Here is a 22,177-nt window from a genome sequence, read left to right as displayed (position 1 = left end):
CTTCTCTGCATGAAAGTTTAAAAGTAGCATATATTAATGCAGTATGAAGAAGAATGTTTTAATGTAGACATGCAAGCCTTGAAAGAAAATTTTGAAAATCAAGACTACATTTCCTGCAAATGGGTGCATTTCTACCCTATATTTTAACTTTAGATTTATTCTCATATCAAACTCTTTTAGTTGTCTTTTTGACACTTACATCCGGCGCCCCCCTCCACACCCTGGATTATAAATAATGTAAATAATTCAATGTGATTATCTTGTGTGATGACTGTATTATGATGATAGTATATATCTGATAGTATATATCTATATCATGAATCAATTTAAGTGGACCCCTGGAAAAACTTATTGGGGTGTTACCATTTAGTGGTCAATTGTACGGAATATGTACTTCATTGTGCAACCTACTAATAAAAGTCTCAATCAATCAATCAAAACACATAGAATCATCATACTGATGTGATTATATGCATCAAGTGTTCATTCAAGGCTAAGGCAAAATATCGAGATATATATCGTGTATCGCAATATGGCCTTAAAATATCGCAATATTAAAAAAATGCCATATCGCCCAGCCCTAGTTTCACTGATGCCATTTCTGTTTGTCATGTATAATTTTGTCTATTTTGTGTTTATCCTTGAATAAACAGGTCAGTTTCTTGTTACCAACCATTGTGTATTATTCAAACTCCCCTAATTCAGATGGCTAGTTGTTATCAAGAGTACTAAAACCCTTTTCAACATGATTCTGACAACTAAGTAGGCTAAATAACTTTAAACTTTAATACATGCTCGGATAGGCCAGTATCGGTCAGTATCGGTATCGTTAAGTATCGGTGTTGGATCGGAAGTGCAAAAACAATATCGGTATCGGATCGGAAGTGCAAAAACCTGGATCGGGACATCCCTTATATGTATATATATATATTATATGTGTGTGTATATACATATATGTATGTGTATTTATGTATGTTGTATGTGTATTTATGTATGTGTGTGTGTATATATATATATATATATATATATATATATATATATATACATATATGTATGTGTATGTATGTGTGTATATATATATATGTATGTGTATGTATGTGTGTATATATATATATGTGTATATATATATATATATACATATATATATATGTATGTGTATGTTTGTATGTGTGTATATATATGTATGTATATATATATATATATATATATATGTGTATGTTTGTCTGTGTGTATGTGTGTATATATATGTATATATATACATATGTATATATGTATATATATATGTATATATATATGTATATATATATATATATATGTATATATATATATGTATATATATATATATATATGTATGTATGTATGTGTATATATATATATATATATATGTATATATATGTATATATGTATGTATATATGTATATATATGTATATATGTATGTATATATGTATATATTTATGTATATATATGTACATATATGTATGTATATATGTGTGTGTATATATGTATATATATGTGTATATATATGTATATATGTATGTATATATATATATATGTATATATGTATGTATATATATATATATGTATATATGTATATATATATATATATGTATATATATGTATATATGTGTATATATATATATATATATATATGTATATATATATGTATATATATATGTATATATATATATGTATATATATATATATACATGTATATATATATGTATGTATGTATATATGTATGTATGTATATATATGTATGTATGTATGTATATATATATATATATATGTATGTATGTATGTATATATATATGTATGTATATATATATATATATATGTATGTATGTATGTGTATATATATGTATATATGTATGTATATATGTATGTATATATATGTATGTATATATATATATATGTATGTATGTATGTGTATATATATGTATATATATATGTATATATGTATGTATATATATGTATGTGTGTATATATACATACATATATATATATATATATATATATATATGTATATATATATATATATATATGTATGTCTGTCTATATAAGTATATGTATGTGTATATATATATGTATGTCTATATAAGTATATGTATGTGTGTATGTATATATATATATATATATATATGTGTGCGTGCGTGCGTGTACCGTAATTTCTGGAGTATAAGTCGCACCTGCCGAAAATGCATAATAAAAAAGGAAAAAAACATATAAGTCGCACTGACATACATACACACAAACTATGAAAAAAACTGCGACTTATAGTCCGAAAAATACGGTATATGTATTTACATATACAGTATGTGTGTATGTATGTACATATATACAAAACCAGTGAAGTTGGCCCCTTGTGTAATTTGTGAATAAAAACAGAATACAATGAAATCCTTTTCGACTTATATTCAATTGAATAGACTGCAAAGACAAGATATTTAATGTTCGAACTGAGAAACTTAACTGAGAATTTAATGGCAGCAACACATTGCAAAAAAGTTGTCACAGGGGCATTTTTACCACTGTGTTACATGGCCTTTCCTTTTAACAACACTCCGTTAAGGTTTGGGAACTGAGGAGACCAATTTTTGAAGCTTTTCAGGTGAACTTCTTTCCCATTCTTGCTTGATGTACAGCTTAAGTTATTCAACAGTCCGGGGTCTCCGTTGTGGTATTTTAGGCTTCATAATGCGCCACACATTTTCAATGGGAGACAGGTCTGGACTACAGGCAGGCCAGTCTAGTTACCCGCACTCTTTTACTATGAAGCCTTGCTGTTGTAACACGTGGCTTGGCATTGTCTTGCTGAGATAAGCAGGGGCGTCCATGATAACAATGTTTGGATGGCAACCTATGTTGCTCCAAAACCTGTATGTACTTTTTAGCATTAATGGTGCCTTCACAGATGTGTAAGTTACCCATGCCTGGAGCATTAATACACCCCCATACCATCACAGATGCTGGCTTTTCAACTTTGCGCCTAGAACAATCCGGAGGGTTCTTTTCCTCTTTGTTCCAGAGGACACGACGTCCACAGTTTCCAAAAACTATTTGAAATGTGGACTCGTCAGACCGCAGAACACTTTTCCACTTTGCATCAGTCCATCTTAGATGAGCTCAGGCCCAGCGAATCTGGCAGCATTTCTGGGTGTTGTTGATAAATGGCTTTCACTTTGCATTGTAGAGTTTCAACTAGCACTTACAGATGTAGCGACAAACTGTAGTTACTGACGGTGGTTTTCTAAAGTGTTCCTGAGCCCATGTGGTGATATCCTTTACACACTGATGTCGCTTGTTGATGCAGTACAGCCTGAGGGATCCATTGTCACGGGCATTCAATGTTAACGTGCAGTGATGTCTCCAGATTCTCTGAGCCTTTTGATTGTATTAACGGTGAAATCCATAAATTCCTTGCAATAGCTGGTTGAGAAATGTTGTTCTTAAACTGTTCGACAATTTGCTCACGCATTTGTTCACAAAGTGGTGACCCTCGCCCCATCCTTGTTTGAGCATTTCATGGAAGCTGCTTTTATACCCAATCATGGCACCCAGCTGTTCCCAATTAGCCTGCTCACCTTTGGGATTTTCCAAATAAGTGTTTGTTGAGCATTCCTCAACTTTCTCAGTCTTTTTTGCCACGTGTGCCATCTTCTTTGAAACATGTTGCAGGCATCAAATTCCAAATGAGATAATATTTGCAAAAAATAAAGTTTTCCAGTACGATTTACACAATGTGCCAACTTCACTGGTTTTGGGTTTTGTACACACACATATATATATATATATATATATATATATATATATATATATATATATATATATATATATATATATATATATATATATATATATATATATATATATATATATATATATAATGTATATATATAATGTGTATATATATACATATATATATGTGAATGTGTATATATATGTATATGTATATATATGTTGTGAAATATTCTGTAAATATTTATTTACATACCTTAATTGTTTCCAAACGTTGCCTGTAACACAGCAGCAAAACGGATAATCAAACAAAAGAGCAGTCGTCATCATGGACCCACATGCTGCGGAAGGTAGCTCTCCAATCAGCTAAACACACTCAATAACTCCACGCTGATGTTTTGGTGAATTTACTGAGCAGTTTTTGGAGCTGAAATAATACAAAAAAAATGCCATTGTAAGTTAATAATACTGACAAAGACACTAGTAAATGTGTTATCATATTGGCTAATGCTAACGACGCTTACTTGGTTGCATTGTGGTAGCACGTACAAATATGCACGAAAACACTCCTACAGACATCATAAATGGGACGGTTTAGTCAAAAGAGAGAGAGAGAAAGTGAAAGACAAAAAAGTCTCCAATATGTTTATATATGCTTTGGGAAATGTGAGAAGGAGCAGGAGGGGTTGAGGCGAAACATCCTATCCTATCCACACTTTATCTGATTGTGATATTAGCAAAACCAGGAATGTTTCGATTAAACATTTGACAGGCAGACACAATCACAAAAGAAACACATTTAAAGAGTAACCCTTGACCAAAAGACAAATGCAATATACATTAATAATCAACCAACTTCACAACAGTCTATTCCCATAATTGGAGAAGGTGGAGGTTTGGAGACATCTCCAATGGGCTCCAAGAATGCGTCATGGCCATAAGTGTCTTAACTCTGAAAAAACCCAGACAAAGGCAGCTAAGGAGAAGAACCACTACACTAATATTTAGGCAAACAATGTGGTTTAAGCAAACGATTACTAAAATATACTAATATACAAACCCCATTTCCATATGAGTTGGGAAATTGTGTTAGATGTAAATATAAACGGAATACAATGATTTGCAAATCCTTTTCAACCCATATTCAGTTGAATATGCTACAAAGACAACATTTGATGTTCAAACTGATAAACATTATTTTTTTTTGCAAATTATCATTAACTTTAGAATTTGATGCCAGCAACACGTGACAAAGAAGTTGGGAAAGGTGGCAATACATACTGATAAAGTTGAGGAATGCTCATCAAACACTTATTTGGAACATCCCACAGGTGTGCAGGCTAATTGGGAACAGGTGGGTGCCATGATTGGGTATAAAAACAGCTTCCCAAAAAATGCTCAGTCTTTCACAAGAAAGGATGGGGCGAGGTACACCCCTTTGTCCACAACTGCGTGAGCAAATAGTCAAACAGTTTAAGAACAACGTTTCTCAAAGTGCAATTGCAAGAAATTTAGGGATTTCAACATCTACGGTCCATAATATCATCAAAAGGTTCAGAGAATCTGGAGAAATCACTCCACGTAAGCGTGGCTGGAAACCAACATTGAATGACCGTGACCTTCGATCCCTCAGACGACAATGTATCAAAAACCGACATCAATCTCTAAAGGATATCACCACATGGGCTCAGGAACACTACAGAAAACCACTGTCACTAAATACAGTTGGTCGCTACATCTGTAAGTGCAAGTTAAAGCTCTACTATGCAAAGCGAAAGCCATTTATCAACAACATCCAGAAACGTCGGCGGCTTCTCTGGGCCCGAGATCATCTAAGATGGACTCATGCAAAGTGGAAAAGTGTTCTGTGGTCTGACGAATCCACATTTCAAATTGTTTTTGGAAATATTCGACATCGTGTCATCCGGACCAAAGGAAAAAAAAAATAAAGTTTATGAGTTTGAACATCAAATATGTTGTCTTTGTAGTGCATTCAATTGAATATGGGTTGAAAAGGATTTGCAAATCATTGTATTCTGTTTATATTTACATCTAACACAATTTCCCAACACATATGGAAACGGGGTTTGTACTAAAATATAAATTAGCCATTACATTTCACACTTTGAAAACTGCTGGTGTGTAATAAATATTAGCTCATGTATATTTTGAACTGAAGCACAGAATTAAACATAGCAAGTTGATTGGCAATATATTTTTGTTTGAACATTGTTTTCATGTCCCCATGTGGGCCAGGAAGTTGCACAGGATAAACAAATAAACACACACAGTCCCTGTTGATGGAAATACATGCTTATTTTTCTTATTGTAAGGTAAAAAAAAATAGGTCAAACTAACACTTAGGCTGTCTAAAAATACTGCGCAATAGATGTATTTAAAGCGAGGCCGCTCTGCTGGGGGCTCATGGGAAGACTGAAGTGTGTGTTTGTACACTTAATATTGTCGTACACTAGTATATCTAACACACTCCTGAGGGCTGACAGCACATTTCATCTCCTAATTTTGCATATCTTCTTTCATCGTGTCTCTCCTCCACCCCTACTAGTTGTATCACCCTTCTGCAACACGACACACACATTTAAGTAATAGTATTACACTTAAAAGTCCGTATTTCTTTGTCATGTATGTGTGAAGGAACAAGTAACCATTTTGTATCGCCTGCTTCCTGATTGAGGTTTTGACCGCTGCAGCGATGCCTTCTTCCTCTTTATTCCGGTCAAAAGGAGTTAATAACAGACTCAGTGAAGTCTCAAGGGGGATTCTCACTGATGTCTATTGTTGCTGCCAGCGTGTGAGCGTGTTCTATTGTTCTTTTGTTTCGGTCCCCTCTAATTCCACTCTCCCTTACCATGCTTTCAGTCTCCTCTCCGCTTCCTGTGGTGGCGTCCTTTTATTTCCTCTCCCCAGTGCAGAGAGTTGGTCATTAGGTTGCCATGGCAGAAAGCTTTGATTACTTTCCATGAAAGATGTCTGAAATCAGAGCTGTTGTGTCCATTGGAAATAAAACCATACTGTGGACTTCCATGTTTGGTCTTTTCTGAAATTATGTTTTAGGTTTGGTACACTCGTCCACACCAAAACAAATAAAGAGATACTATATACATTTTAGAATTTAAAAGTAAGTTTTTTTTCATATATTAGCTGCACCGGACTATAAGCCTCAGACAGTACGTTGCCAAAGGAGTTATTTACACAGAAAGATTTTGTAAACGTTTATTTACATACCTTGATTGTTTCCAAACGGTGCCTGTAACACGGCAGTAAAACGGCTGATCAAACAAATCAGAAGTCATCGTCATGGACCCACTAGCTGCGCAAGCTCGCTCTCCAATCGGCTAAACAGACTCAATAACTCCACGGTGACGTCTTGGTGAATTTCCGAAACTGAAAAAATACAAAATAATGCCATTGTGAGTCAATACTAACACAGTCACTCGTAAACGTGTTAGCATGTCTACATTAACCAAGTTTTATAGATATTGCACCACTCTGCAGGCTTACACGCACATACGCATCCACGAAAAATACACGCCACACACACACATACATACCCCAGCCCCCACATCCCACACTTCGACTCTTCACCCCAGGTAGTAAGACGGAAGACGGAGCAGTGCCCCTAGCGGCTGGCAGCTTTAGGCCGGATGCCCGGCCCCTCGTCCCCCGTTGCAAGTCTTGAGTTGTATGTTGTAACATCTATATGTGCTTTTTTCCTGGTCTTTTACTAAACCCCCCCAGTGTTTATTCACGAGTTAGGTTTTTCTTTTTTTGTGTATTCTATGTGTGCTTGTCCTACATAAAGTAACATAAGCAGAAAACTCTACAAAATATGTTTTGGAAAATCGCTTTTTTGATGGCAGGTGCAGGCGTCGCCCTAACGGTATGATATCATAAGCCGATGTATTTTTAGCATTAGCATTGTGTCAGCGTTCACACAATTAGAGGCCAATTTGCCATCTCGTGTTTTGTCTTATGCTATCATGGCGCGGCTATTGGGCTCCATTAGACGAGAGCAGCCATTCATACTGGAGGCCATGTTGGTTAATAGTGGAGCAGCTCATCCGTGTTACGCGTACTGTGCCTTTAAATGATGCTTTTACTGTCTTGCAGAGTGCAAATCAGCAAATGGGGGTTAGATAGAGAATAAGTGTTAAGTCAATAAAATGGTCAGTACAGTGTGTGTGTGTGTGTGTGTGTTTTCAGTCAGCTGTGAAATGGGTGATTCCTCCTCCAGGTCTAAGAAGTGAGGGCGACGGATGATCGAGGTTTATAGAGGCATTAAATCCTCCTCTATATACTCCCCCATTCAACTTTCTCTGTCTCAAGCTCAGGTCCTTCAGTCCTTCTTTCTTAACATTGTCCCCTTCTGTCTGTCTGTTTTTTATGGCAATATCATTCTTTTGCTGCACTCCCTCATATGACTGTTCAGGTTGCAGGGCGAGGAATACTATGTACGTTCTGCAATTATGCTGACACAGCGCTGTGCAATGTGCTGTAAAGCTGATTCTGTCTAGCTGACAGTAATACTCGCACTGTTTCATTCCTATTGTGTATGTAGTGTAAATATGAAGTCATAGTTGTATTATACAGATGTGGATTTAGGACTTTGGTGTTTTGGTTATAGCACATCAATAGATTCAGAAACAAATACGGATATTATTAGCTAAATGGGTTTGGGATACTGTGTATACATGTATATTAGGGGTGTGAATCTTTGGGCACCTATTGATTACATTCGATTCTGATTCCTTAGTTGACAATTTCATAAATTTTTTCAAAACAGGTTACAAGGTTAGAAAACCTGTATACAGTATGTATGTATGTATGTATGTATATATATGTTTGCATATGTATGTATATATGTATGTGTATGTGTATATATATATATATATATACTGTATGTATGTAAATACAGTACAGGCCAAAAGTTTGGACACACCTTCTCATTCAATGTGCTTTCTTTATTTTCATGACTATTTACATTGTAGATTGTCTAGGTATTCTAGTTTCTTCAAAAAGCCACCCTTTGCTCTGAACACTTTTTCGCACACTCTTGGCATTCTCTCGATGGGCTTCAAGAGGTAGTCACCTTAAATGGTTTTCACTTCACAAGTGTGCTTGAAGCTCATGGAGAGAATGCCAAGAGTGTGCAAAGCAGTAATCCGGGCAAAGGGTGGCTATTTTGAAGAAACTAGAATACAAAACATCCATCCATCTTCTTCCGCTTATCCGAGATCAGGTCGCGGGGGCAGCAGCCTAAGCAGGGAAGCCCAGACTTCCCTCTCCCCAGCCACTTCGTCCAGCTCCTCCCGGGGGATCCCGAGGCATTCCCAGGCCAGCCGGCAGACATAGTCTTCCCAACGTGTCCTGGGTCTTCCCCGTGGCCTCCTAACGGTTGGACGTGCCCTAAACACCTCCCTAGGGAGGCGTTCGGGTGGCATCCTGACCAGATGCCCGAACCACCTCATCTGGCTCCTCTCGATGTGGAGGAGCAGCGGCTTTACTTAGAGCTCCCCCCGGATGGCAGAGCTTCTCACCCTATCTCTAAGGGAGAGCCCCGCCACCCAGCGGAGGAAACTCATTTCGGCCGCTTGTACCCGTGATCTTGTCCTTTCGGTCATAACCCAAAGCTCATGACCATAGGTGAGGATGGGAAAGTAGATCGACCGGTAAATTGAGAGCTTTGCCTTCCGGCTCAGCTCCTTCTTCACCACAACGGATCGATACAGCGTCCGCATTACTGAAGACGCCACACCGATCCGCCTGTCGATCTCACGATCCACTCTTCCCTCACTCGTGAACAAGACTCCGAGGTACTTGAACTCCTCCACTTGGGGCAAGATCTCTTCCCCAACCCGGAGATGGCACTCCACCCTTTTCCAGGCGAGAACCATGGACTCGGACTTGGAGGTGCTGATTCTCATCCCAGTCGCTTCACACTCGGCTGCGAACCGATCCAGTGAGAGCTGAAGATCCTGGCCAGATGAAGCCATCAGGACCACATCATCTGCAAAAAGCAGAGATCTAATCCTGCAGCCAACAAACCGGATCCCCTCAACGCCTTGACTGCGCCTAGAAATTCTGTCCATAAAAGTTATGAACAGAATCGGTGACAAAAGGGCTTCCCTGGCGGAGTCCAACCCTCACTGGAAATGTGTCCGACTTACTGTGTCCGGCAATGCGGACCAAGCTCTGACACTGATCGTACAGGGAGCGGACCGCCACAATCAGACAGTCCGATACCCCATACTCTCTGAGCACTCCCCACAGGACTTCCCGAGGGACACAGTCGAATGCCTTCTCCAAGTCCACAAAGCACATGTAGACTGTATAAAACATATAAAACATATTTTCAGTTATTTCACCTTTTTTTGTTAAGTACATAACTCCACATGTCATTCATAGTTTTGATGCCTTCAGTGACAATCTACAATGTAAATAGTCATGAAAATACAGAAAACACATTGAATGAGGAGAAGGTGTGTCCAAACTTTTGGCCAATACAATATTAGCACAAGTCATACATATTTTTATTATTTTGTTAGAAAACTTTTGATCAGGTGAACTTATTCAGAGAACAATGGTGGGTATAAAAAACCCAAAAACTAACCTATTTATTATTAACTGTCTGGAATAGACGTATGCTTATGGCGACACCTAGTGGCCACAATAATTCATTTCGTTGAGCTAAGGACGCAGCAAGTTGAATGATTTGGACGCATTTGTAACTTGATACTTTCTTTGGATGTGTAAATACTGTGTAACTATAATTATTTAATACTTGTTTATATTGACAAATGTACTGTTTTAATTTGCAATATTGTACAACGAAGGACACTTATTACGTATGTCTAGCACGAAGGACACTTATTACATATGTCTAGCTTGTGTGCTCTTATGCACTTAGCTGTTGTGTAGCTGCTAGCTCCTAGTAGCCTATACACTACCATGTTTACCTTTTGTGAATGACTTGACAAAATATAAGAAAAGACCAACTTTGTGTGTTGGAGGACATTTAGAAGTTAACTGGCTGTACAACTTTGCACATGTAAACACAGTGCAGGACTGCTTGTATTAGCTGATATCGTCCATGTTTTTTTTGGTAATATCAGACCAATATCTGACATCAATATCAAATCGGGACACCTTAGTAGGTATTAATCATTGTGTATGATATGGATTATTTGAGTCGACGTATTTTAAGTTTTTTTTAACTTTCATTAACTTCAGGTTTGACTGCATATCACAAGTGAAGCATGATAAATGGAAATATTTTGACTGATTTGCTGTGCTACACTGCAAAAACTGAAATCTAAGTAAGATTAAATCTCTCAAATAAGGGTGATATTTGCTTATTTTCTGTCTGATAAGATAATTCTTCTCACAAAGCAGATTTTATGTTAGAGTGTTTTACTTGTTTTAAGTGTTTTGGTCCTAAATTATCTCAGTAAGATATTACAGCTTGTTGCTGAGATTTTATGACCTATAATGAGTAAAACATGCTTGAAACTAGAATATCAACTGTTGTAAAGCTGTGTCATTAACACTCACCAGTATAAAACTGCTTTTTCAAAGTAATAATTTCTTATTTCAAGCACAAACAAAAAAATCATGACTTTGACCCAATTGTGTCTCATAATTAAAACAGATGACAGCCAAATGGACTTTGCGGTTTTATTTTCAATGTAACAAGAGAAAATATGTACTCATATAGTAGTACAGTCGGCACAGTACAGTTAACGGACAGTTAATATTCAAACATTTAACATGTGACATTTCAAACTATTTTGAACAAAAATAGTTCATGCACATTCAGGTAAATTATTCAAAATTACAATAAAAAAAATTGGCTGGGGGCCGGGCTGTGTATATATATATATATATCTATCCATCCATCCATCATCCATCTTCTTCCGCTTATCCGAGGTCGGGTCGCGGGGGCAGCAGCCTAAGCAGGGAAGCCTAGACTTCCCCCTCCCCAGCCACTTTGTCCAGCTCTTCCCGGGGGATCCCGAGGCGTTATATATATATATATATATATATATATATATATATATATATATATATATATTCCTCGCGCACTAATTGACTGAAAGAGCACGCACTTGGCGCGATGATGTCATGTTATCGATGGGAAAATGTTTTTTTAGACCATATGATTTGCCTGAGCAGCTGGTAGACGGTGAGAGTAGCCTTGTTGCCTTTCCATTAAGAAAAATAAACTAGTTTTTAGTGTAAGTTTGCTGGTTTCAAGGAATGTAATGCCGGGCACATATCATTATGTCAAGATAATGGCACTAGCATGTAGTACAGAAGAATATTTTTCAACATATTGAGAAAAAATGTCTTTTTTTTTTTTTTTTCTATCAAGAAAAGTGCACTTTTTATTAGTGAGAATATACTTATTTTAAGATATTTTTGGGTTCACTGAGGTTAGCTAATTTTTCTTGTTTTGGAAAGTCAAGACAAGCCAAATTTTCTTGTTCTATTGGCAGATAATTTTCCTTAGTTCAAGTAAAATACCCCAAAATGTTTTCTTTTTTTTTCTTGTTTTTGAACACTGACTTTTTGCAGTGTATAAAATGACATTCCGTACATACTGACATTGAATCTGTACTACATAGAAGTTAAAGTACTACTGATAGTCACACACACACACTAGGTGTGGTAAAATTACCCTTTGCATTTGACCCATTCCCTTGTTTTCACCCCCTGGGAAGTGAGGGGAGCAGTGAGCAGCAGCGGTGGCTGCGCACGGGAAACATTTTTGGGGATTTAACCCCCAATTCCAACCCTTAATGCTAAATGCCAAGCAGGGAGGTCACGGGTCCCATTTTTAAAGTCTCTGGTATGACTCGGCCGGGGTTTGAACTCACGATCTACCAATCTCACCCTGCTTGGTGATGATCATCTCCTATTTGGAGACTTATGCTTATTATTGTAAAATGAACAGCGGAATATTGCATGGTGTTTATGCAAATGTATGACTATCATATCAGGCATTAAACCATTAAATAGTAAGTATTTGTTTACTTATTGGAAAGGATTCACACATTTTCTACTGCGAGTGCAGTATTGAGAAATCCTGTTAAGTATTTTAAAGCGTAAGGCATGCCTTCCCACTTTAGCTTGAGAAAAATAAAGAAAAGCATTTTTTTCAAAATTGCAAACCTGTGCATAATCTGTAGTGAGCAGTAAACGCCAAAAGGGAAAACCTTTGATCTGCTGTACTCATACAATGCACAGTAACTGACAATGTACAACAAAGTGTTACAGACTGATCGTATTTTCATATATTGTGTTTTACATTTTATTTAAGAAAAATGTGTTTGTTTGTTTTTGTGCCATATCTTCTTCCAGCTGTCTGCCTATGGAGGGAGTGTGGTCTACACTGTGTCTTACAGTACAGATCAGCAGGAACAGATGGCTATCCGAGTCACTTCAGAACCCGATCTTATCATTGAGGTATGTTTTTAGTCACAGGATGCCACTGTAGATGACAGTACTGTAGTAGGTTATGTAAATTAAAGCTTGCACACACATACAGTATATAGACACAGTTAGCAGTTGGTTAATGGACGTAAAGCAATAAAGGACTGTCTCATTGTCATAATGCTCGCAGTGATGTATAGCAGCACTAGGCAAAGCATTGACACTAATTGTTTACATAAACTATGTCAATAAATATAATTTGTGTAGTGCAAGCGTGCAGAGAAATAACAGCAGTAGATATGTTGTGTGGAAAACCTTGACAATCTTCCTTGAATAATGATACATTAAAAAAAAGGCTTCTTAGGAAAATTAAAATTACGCCTCAGTGAGTGTATGGCACACTCACTACCTGTATAGGCAGGGCACTGATACTGTGTTGCTGTTTCATAATGGTCATCTGCCGTCTTTTGGAAGAAAAAAAATCACAATATCTGACCTGGAAATAAAATTAATAGTTTGCAATTGTAATTGTTTAGGGTTTTTTAGTATTAGTTGTGCAGGAAGGAATATGGAGTGTGCACATACCTCACAAACTGATGTTTGATTTCAAATATATTTTCTTTGCGACGGTTTGACGTGACATCTTGTCCTTGGAATTGGCTTCAGCCCCCCGCGACATCGACAGACAAGCAGTTGAAAAATAGATGGATGCATTGAGGATGTATCGAGTAGCTTTTTAGTTTATTCGGATTTCCCCGCGTTGAACTTTTTTTTGGGGGGGGGTGATCTGGTCACACAGGAAAATAAGAATATTTACCTTATTTAAAGTGGAAGTGCACTTTCTTTTGGGATTTTTGCCTATCATTCACAATCCTTATTTTCAGAGGTGGGTAGAGTAACCAGAAATTGTACTCAAGTAAGAGTACTGTTACTTTAGAGATTTATTACTCAAGTAAAAGTAAGGAGTAATCACCCAAATATTTACTTGAGTAAAAGTAAAAAGTATGTTGTGAAAAAACTACTCAAGTACTGAGTAACTGATGAGTAACCTGTTCGTTTAATGATGACGGCAACAAATAATGCACAAAAACATAAAAATAGCAATGAGCAAATTTAGAGCCAGGAATATCTCTTAAGCAACTAAAACAATAATAAATATTAAATAATAATACATTAACATAAAAAAATTAAGGTAAAGTGAGCCACAATAACTTAACAGCACCATAGGCTCAGTAGGCAGAGATTACAAAGGAAAATAACAAGTTAGCCTTTACGCAAACCATAAACGTATAGATGTGGACTGCACCTGGGAACACACTGATTGGTGTTTCTATGCATGCGTGTGTGTGTGTGAGACTGTGTATGTGTGTATGTCTGTGTGTGTGTGTGTGTGTGTGTGTGTGTGTGTGTGTGTGTGTGTGTGTGTGTGTGTGTGTGTGTGTGTGTGTGTGTGTGTGTGTGTGTGTGTGTGTGTGTGTGTGTGTGTGTGTGTGTGTCTATGAGGCTGCAGTGCGTTAACTGTCCCCACACGATGTACATTTGACAGTGATTCATAGCAGGGAAGCTAACATCAGCCTAAGGTGACAGCCAAAATATCTACTAACATTACTTACCGCGATGTGCTTCCTCAAATTTGACGTTGAGTTCATGTAAGCTTAAGCTTGTTGTTTGCCGCTGAAACTTTGTGTTCAGTTAATCATGTGGCCGCCTGGCTCTGTTTGATTGGTGAAACGGAGTCAAACGTCACCAGTGACTGTATTTGATTGGTGAAACAGAGTCAAACGTCACCGGTGACTGTATTTGATTGGTGAAACGCAGGCATGCAATAGATCCTACTTTGAAGGTCTGTCTGACAAACCAAAACAAACAAAGTGTGCATTAACAGATCGATAAAAATCAGTAGCGAGTAGCGAGCTGAATGTAGATAAATGGAGCGGAGTAAAAGTAGCGTTTCTTCTCTATGTATATACTCAAGTAAAAGTAAAAGTATGTTGCATTAAAACTACTCTTAGAAGTACAATTTATCCCAAAAGTTACTCAAGTAGATGTAACGGAGTAAATGTAGCGCGTTACTACCCACCTCTGCTTATTTTGGACAAGAACACATATGTTGTTCTATGCATTCAAACTCGTAGATAAATGTTAGCAAAAGTCAGTCAGCCAGTGGCACTCTCTGTATTCAGTCTATAAAGTGCCCTAAAAAAAAATCCAAAAACCTCTGATTTCTATACACGCTGTATCAATATATATGAAATGTAGTAACAGGCACATTAATATAATGTAATATTTATACATTTTCCTCATTTCAACCATACAGCAGTGTAATAATCTCACAGATGCATCACAATATTTGCTTTTTCCTTCAACAACAGCAACACTGCTAATCATGGCAGTCTCCATGAGCGACGATAACTACTTTGGGACAAATGATGATCCAGAACCTTGTATTTTTGAGCCTGAACATACAGAGGATGAGTTACAAGTGTTAGAAACTTTGTGCTAATAATGTGCAGCTTTTGTGAAACACTAAGCATCATGTATCAATATTGCTAAGTGCTAATCAAGAAATACAAACTTGGAACTTTAAACAATCACGTGCTGTACAATGTCTGCTCTCATTGGGATGCCAACTGATGGGATGCTCATATATTCCCGTTTAGATAAAGAATTAATCAGAATCCCCACAAAGGGTAAAAAAAAAAAAAAAAAAAGTGCCGCAAACAAGCGTTTTTTTCTGTCTTTCTTGCCATCCGGGTATAACTTAAATGCCAAAATTGACACGTTTCTCGGTTTATATCCACACCCTTCTACTATCCAGGTGAGAGGAATGATTTATAATCTAGAATTAACTTTCACCAGTTTAGAGGTGATGCAGCAGCTTAGTATGTCAATATAGCAGCATAAGCTAGTTAGCTCAGTGTGATCACAGCGCTGTAAAAAACAGTTATAGTCAGATCACGAGATGTAAATAGATGTTTTTAGAGGGCTTTATTGGCGGATTGGTGTATTCCCTTCAGCTGCATTGGTAGCCACCTCATACTTGCCGTATTTTACGAATTATCATCCTTAAAAAAAGAAAATCATGTGTTCATTGTGAATGAAAATTCACAAAATTTAAAAAAAAAGTGCAGTTCCCCTTGAATGCTTCTGTATCGTTTTACCAATCACTAGGGTTGCAAAGGGGTGGAAACTTTCCGGAAATTTACCATGGGAAGTTAAGCTCGGGAAGATTGGAAATATTGACAATGTTTTGATTATTCAAAGTTGGACACCGTAAATGGGAATTAATGGGGAATTAACGGTAATTAACCATCATATACAGACATAAAATATAAACAATTTTGTGGTCAAAATAAGCAGATATGCATGCAAACATTTTGTAATACAAATTTATTTTTGTGAGCAGAACTTCATCAAACATAAAAAAACATCAATGTTGATTGAATAAAATAAATGATGCCACCCCAAAAAGTCCCATTCAAAATGTAAAATGAAAGCATTTAGTTAAGCTTCTCAAGCCTCCGTTTTTTCATGTATTCTTGTAAAACACTAATGCAATGCCACAAACAGATATAAATAGTCAGCTAAACAATTGGAGTAGTCTTTAAAAATATTTTACTGATGGACAAATGAATAGAAATAGGCTCGATGAATAAATGAACACTCAATCAGCATGCTAAATCAAACTATAACCTACATTCCTGTATGACAACAGAATGGCTAGCAGAACAGAAGGCAGAGGAAACTACACGTTTTGATTTAGTATTTGCTAGTTGAACTTCACAGATCACGAAAAAGGTAAATCGGATCGCTAACGTTGTTAGCATAAATGAATGGGATTTAACATAGAGAAAATTAGCATCACAGCTAACGGAGAAATATTTTCGGTTCATTATGAGACTGTGGTGGTACATAAACCTAGCTAGCTAGAGATATTGGCCCCAAAATCATTTAACAAGTACAGGAACAGCTAGCTAGCTTGAGTGAAAGTCTGCTGGAGTAGTATACAGTCATACAGTAACAAGCAATTACACATCTATTAAACTTAAATACCATAGATCAAATATATTTACCCCAGTAATATCATTAAAACTTACTTGACTGGATGAAGGCATTGGGCTCAAATACTAGTGTGGCCTCAATAGCCCTGCTGTAGTGTGTAGCATGCTGGAAATTATCTGTGCATGTGATGGAAGAATGCTCTGCACATGTGATAGAGGAATACACAGTGCAGGGTTAAAATTCAACTGAATTTGCCAAAAAATCAGGTTGTTTTTAGCTAATAATCCTGCTGCAAGATCTAGCATGTTGCATTCAACGTTTATTCCCATTAATTTGCCATTAATTCCCATATATTCCCGTTAATTCCCTTGGAATGTTTCCAACTTTGAATATTCCCGGAATTTTGCAACCCTACCCATCACTAAACAATACCTCATATCTAACAGTCCTTATTGTTACAGTACAGTAGTGACCACATCTACAAAAGGAATGGAAACAAAAACAAACAATTTCATTCTTTATATGCACTTTTATATACTACTGTAGAAATGTAATTATAGTAGGGATTATATTGGAAAAACATGAACAATCCAAAACAGAAGACAAATGTGGGGCAAGTAAAATAAGAGACTGACAGACAGACCCAAATAAGTGGGGTGATTAGAATGCAAGGACTAAATTGGATAATTAAGGATGAAAAGGATAAAAGGAAAGAAGACAGAGCTGTGGAAACAAGACAGCAATCAGCTACCATTATTTAAAGACTTGTCAAAGAGAGTGACAGACTGGGAGGAAAAAAGGAGGCGAACGAGTGTCGGTCTTGTCAACAAAAAGCTGCTACAAACGATGACAATAACTAACCACCTACAGGCTGTCAAGCAGCTCGCTCACGCTTCACTGTCTCTCTTCCAGCATCCTCCCCTCCACCTTCTTTCTTTTTCGAACCAAACACAATAAGCATGCAAACGTGAGAACTGTCGAAAGAATAGACGTTAAGATCTGCTTTGGTTTCGGTGGCGATTTCTTGGGTCTTTACTTACACACTTTTGCACTAACTAGACTCAACGCTCACAGCATTAAACACAGTCTCTTTTGATCCATTACAACTTCATAAAGTCAACTGTTAACAGATATGACAAAACAAATGGTTCATTTTCTTTGTGGCCATCAATGTGTTAGTTTGCAGACTTCTTCCTGTTCATTGACAATAATATAAATTGTCCGTGGTCCATGAGCCAGCACTACTTTTGTGGGTTTTGTGCAATCAAGATTCAAGATGCTTTATTATTGTCCATTCTTTAACATGTACAAGACATATAAGAACTGAAATTTCATTTTCGGCACAGTCCCACTAAGAGCAGACATATGTTACAGGGAAACAAGACGGGACCGCCAACGGATCAGCCACTTACGGCGCTCCTTAAAAAAGGTGATATCGAGAAAGTGGGGAAGAGTAAAGAATATCAGTCTAAGGCTGGACCCTCGGGAGGGGGTCCAGACTGAGTCCAAGGGAAAAAACCTCACATAGCATAGCACACATAAACATGTTACATATAATCACAACAACTCGCAACAGAGGGGGGGATTTGGGGCCATGGAGGTCGGCCTGCTCCTATAAAGCGCTACTAGCCATCCATAACCCCAGGAATTAAGCAGTGGTGGAGGCGTTGGTTGAGGAAGGGGCGGGTGCGTGCATGTATGCCCAATTAACTTGGGTGTGATGTTGAAATGTTTTTGTGGACTGGGGCCGATCTCAAAGTTCGACACCAGGTGTTGTTGAGAAAAAGGGAGGTCAAAAGCGTCCATCATTGAGGTGTCCTCGGGGGTGTTTTTCAGAACAGCCTGTTCCTGATAGCGTCAAGGCCATTCGAGGGAGTCAAATCATAGATTAGGATGTTGTTTTCGTCGAGCAGTCAAAAGCATTGACTTGCCTGCTCTATTTGTCCATGCTGGTTTCTCTCAAATTCAATTAAATTCTCCTTCTCAGCAAACTTCTCCATGATGTGATCCATTTTGCGATTCAGTTCAGAAATCGGCACAGTCTGTGTTCCCACAGCCCGGCCCAATCCTTCCATTGTGACGAACAGCCGTTGGGCTCCTTGAGTGGCTGCCATCGTCTTCCGAATTTGACGATACACCAGAGCAATGCCCAGCCCAATCAGCAGGTGCCCCGCGATCACGGTTCCAAATTGGTAGATGTCTTCCACGTCCTCGATGGAAAGGACTGAGAGGCACATGATTCTCCATTCATCCCAGGAGTCTCTCACGTACCCCGCAGCAATGGTTCCATCAGGGCAGCCAGGCTCCCCCGAACCTCTTTTCCTTGTCGAAAAGATTTTGTCAATGGCGTCGAGAGTCCTGCTGATCATATCCATGTTTGATGTTTAGATTTGAGGACAGCGCAAAGAAAGAGGCTTCAAAAAAGTTCAGACAAGACAAAAACGAAGAGAGCAAGTAGAGAAGGAGGGAGCGGAGAAAAATGCGAGCGCCCTCACCAGACACTAATAACCAATCTATCGCCAACAAAGGACCACGCAGTCAAAACCTACAACAAACCACCCCACTGATAGACAAACCAATTCACAAAACAAAACAAAAGACTCCAGAACAGCCAACCAAACAAAACCTAATGAATAAGCGAAACAACTAACCAAAACTAACTTCACCAACCAGCCGCCAAATCAAACCATCAAATTTGCCTGGTCAATTTCAATAAATCAATTAATCAAATGCTAAATGAAAATTAACTCGATAAATTGGCATATCCGTGTGTGTCTATTTTCTTTGTCTGTCGCAGCCAATCGGGGTGCAAGAGAGTTCACTCTGAACAGATACAGTACCGATTTCCGGTACCTGGGAATCGATACTGGTATTAAACGGTACCAATTTTCGGTACTTTTGGGTGTGTTAATAAATGTTAATTTTTTGATAATTACATTTTATTTTTTAATTCAACATTTAAAGTTGAGATGATTATAACTGTGCTGCCTCGTTGTTATATCTTGTTTTCTGATTACATTTCAGTCTCATTTGCAAGACATTAGCTGGCAGTACTGTATAGGCTATCTATGGTATGTTTAACGAGGAAGTAGCTTTCTCCAGGAAGCTGAATGTTTTGTTGCGCCCTAAAACGTGTTTATACTGTACGTATTGTGCTTATTACACCCAGCTGTTTGATTGTAACATTCATCTTAGTTGTGGTTTTCATTACCAAATTTAGAGGTGTTAAAATTGCTATGTAAAATCGCTAATGCTAATAGTAGCCTCTCTATGGCAAATATGTGAATTAGCATCAATCTAGTGCATTTCGTAAGAGCAGAGCATTACTTTACGTTGGAGCATTTTCTACCACCGCATACTTGCTTTGTTGGTGTTAAAAATTGCAACATTACAGAGTGCTGCTTGACTGTTTCCTGGAGCCGATGTTTAGTCTGCAACCGGACGTGATGTCACGTTCAACAAAGGTATCGAAATATGGCACCATTTAATGTTATATTAATCGATTCCCTATAGTATAAACGGAATTCGGTCGGTGTCTAAAAAAAGTACCAAATTTGGGCCCCATCCCTACACTCAGCACCTGAGTGCATCTATTCAATATCAGAATTAAATGAACTGAGTGGACCCCCTTGTCAGTCATCCACAATCCTTGTCTCGGTGGGTGGAGGCGGGACCGTTAGCTTACCCAGTGCTTCCCAAATAGTTTCTGTTAAGCCCCCCCTAAAAAGAATAAAATATTTCGCGCCCACCCCCACTCTCCACCGTGACTATAAATAGTATAATTTGTCTATAACATTGATATAGTATACCTCTGTATAACATTGTAAGCTTAAAGACAACACACCAGTCTTTCCTCATCATAGTCTGGTACGGCAAAAAAAGTATGTTCCCAGAGGTCACACACGCCCCCCTCTGGCATCGCATCGTGCCCCCCCTCCCCCCAGGGGGCCCGCCCCTCTATTGGAGAAGGACGGGCTTACACGCGCGGAAAAGCCTCGCGGCTTGCTAGTGAGAAGCAGTGCAAGGTAAGAAAAATGAGGAGGAAAAAAGATGATTGTAAAGCCAAATGTCCAGTGTGGGAACATCTTGGCTTTAAACCAAATGAGCAAAGTGAGCCCATCAATATGCCAAACTTGTTGGAAAGTGGTAGCAACAAAAAAAGAGACAAGTTTTTTCTACCAAACTGCACTTCAAAATGCTCTATTTATTGAAGTGCAAATTTTTATTTTTATTGTTTGTGTACTTCTTTAGGATAATAAAATAAGTGTTTGACCTTCCAATTACAGTACATTGGGAAAAAAACTAATGACAAATAAAAGTTGATTGAAAGGAATAATACATTAAAGGGGAACTTTGCCTATCGATCACAACTCAGTTATTGGTACGTTGTTATTGTGCTTTTTCCTATTTAATTTCCTTTTTTTTATTCACTTAGAATGTTAATAAAACGTTGAACTAATGTATTAGTTTTTTTAGTACAGATGCTATGAAACTAGCATGTTAAAACAATGTAAAAATTGTGATATCAATGGAGATTGGATGGTATTTTTCTTTGCCATATTGCCCAGCCCTGTAAGGATGTGATAATCAGCTTGGAATAATCACAAATAAGGGAGCAACACCACACAAAGGTTCGTAGCACAACAATATTTCATCCACAAAAGACCCTCAAAGTCCACGGTCAAGCGATCCAGTAATCCACAGGCCCAATTAATTCCCTCAAAAAAGTAAAAAATTTAAGTAATATAATAAATATTTCAAGAAGTTGCTTAAATGCAAGACAGCATCCGCTGACAGGTCTCTAGTCGCCGCGTTTACGTGGCATCAAAACACACCTTATATTTGATTATGTAAATTATGATATGATGTACAGTACCATGTGAAAGGTCTGTGCTCTGCCTATAAATGTTATTTCCAGCTGAGTGTAATCGTAATGAATAGATCAACAGTGATGGATCTGTGTGGTCTTTACAAGGTGATGACATT

At 37.7% G+C, this 22,177-nt stretch overlaps 1 protein-coding gene across 4 annotated transcripts in view; it reads left to right on the top strand.

Annotated features, from left to right (window-relative positions):
• lama2 (laminin, alpha 2) overlaps positions 1-22,177 on the top strand; it is a 498,600-nt gene that overhangs the window by 196,955 nt on the left and 279,468 nt on the right. For all 4 annotated transcript variants that reach the window (XM_061987117.2, XM_061987118.2, XM_061987116.2 and 1 more), the window contains exon 15: positions 13,118-13,222. In XM_061987117.2, the coding sequence (XP_061843101.2) occupies positions 13,118-13,222 (105 nt within the window). The remainder of the gene's footprint in view (positions 1-13,117; positions 13,223-22,177) is intronic.

Source organism: Nerophis lumbriciformis, linkage group LG26 (genome assembly GCF_033978685.3).
Source record: "Nerophis lumbriciformis linkage group LG26, RoL_Nlum_v2.1, whole genome shotgun sequence".
Lineage (NCBI taxonomy): Eukaryota > Metazoa > Chordata > Actinopteri > Syngnathiformes > Syngnathidae > Nerophis > Nerophis lumbriciformis.
This window is presented reverse-complemented; position numbering and strand designations above follow the sequence as displayed.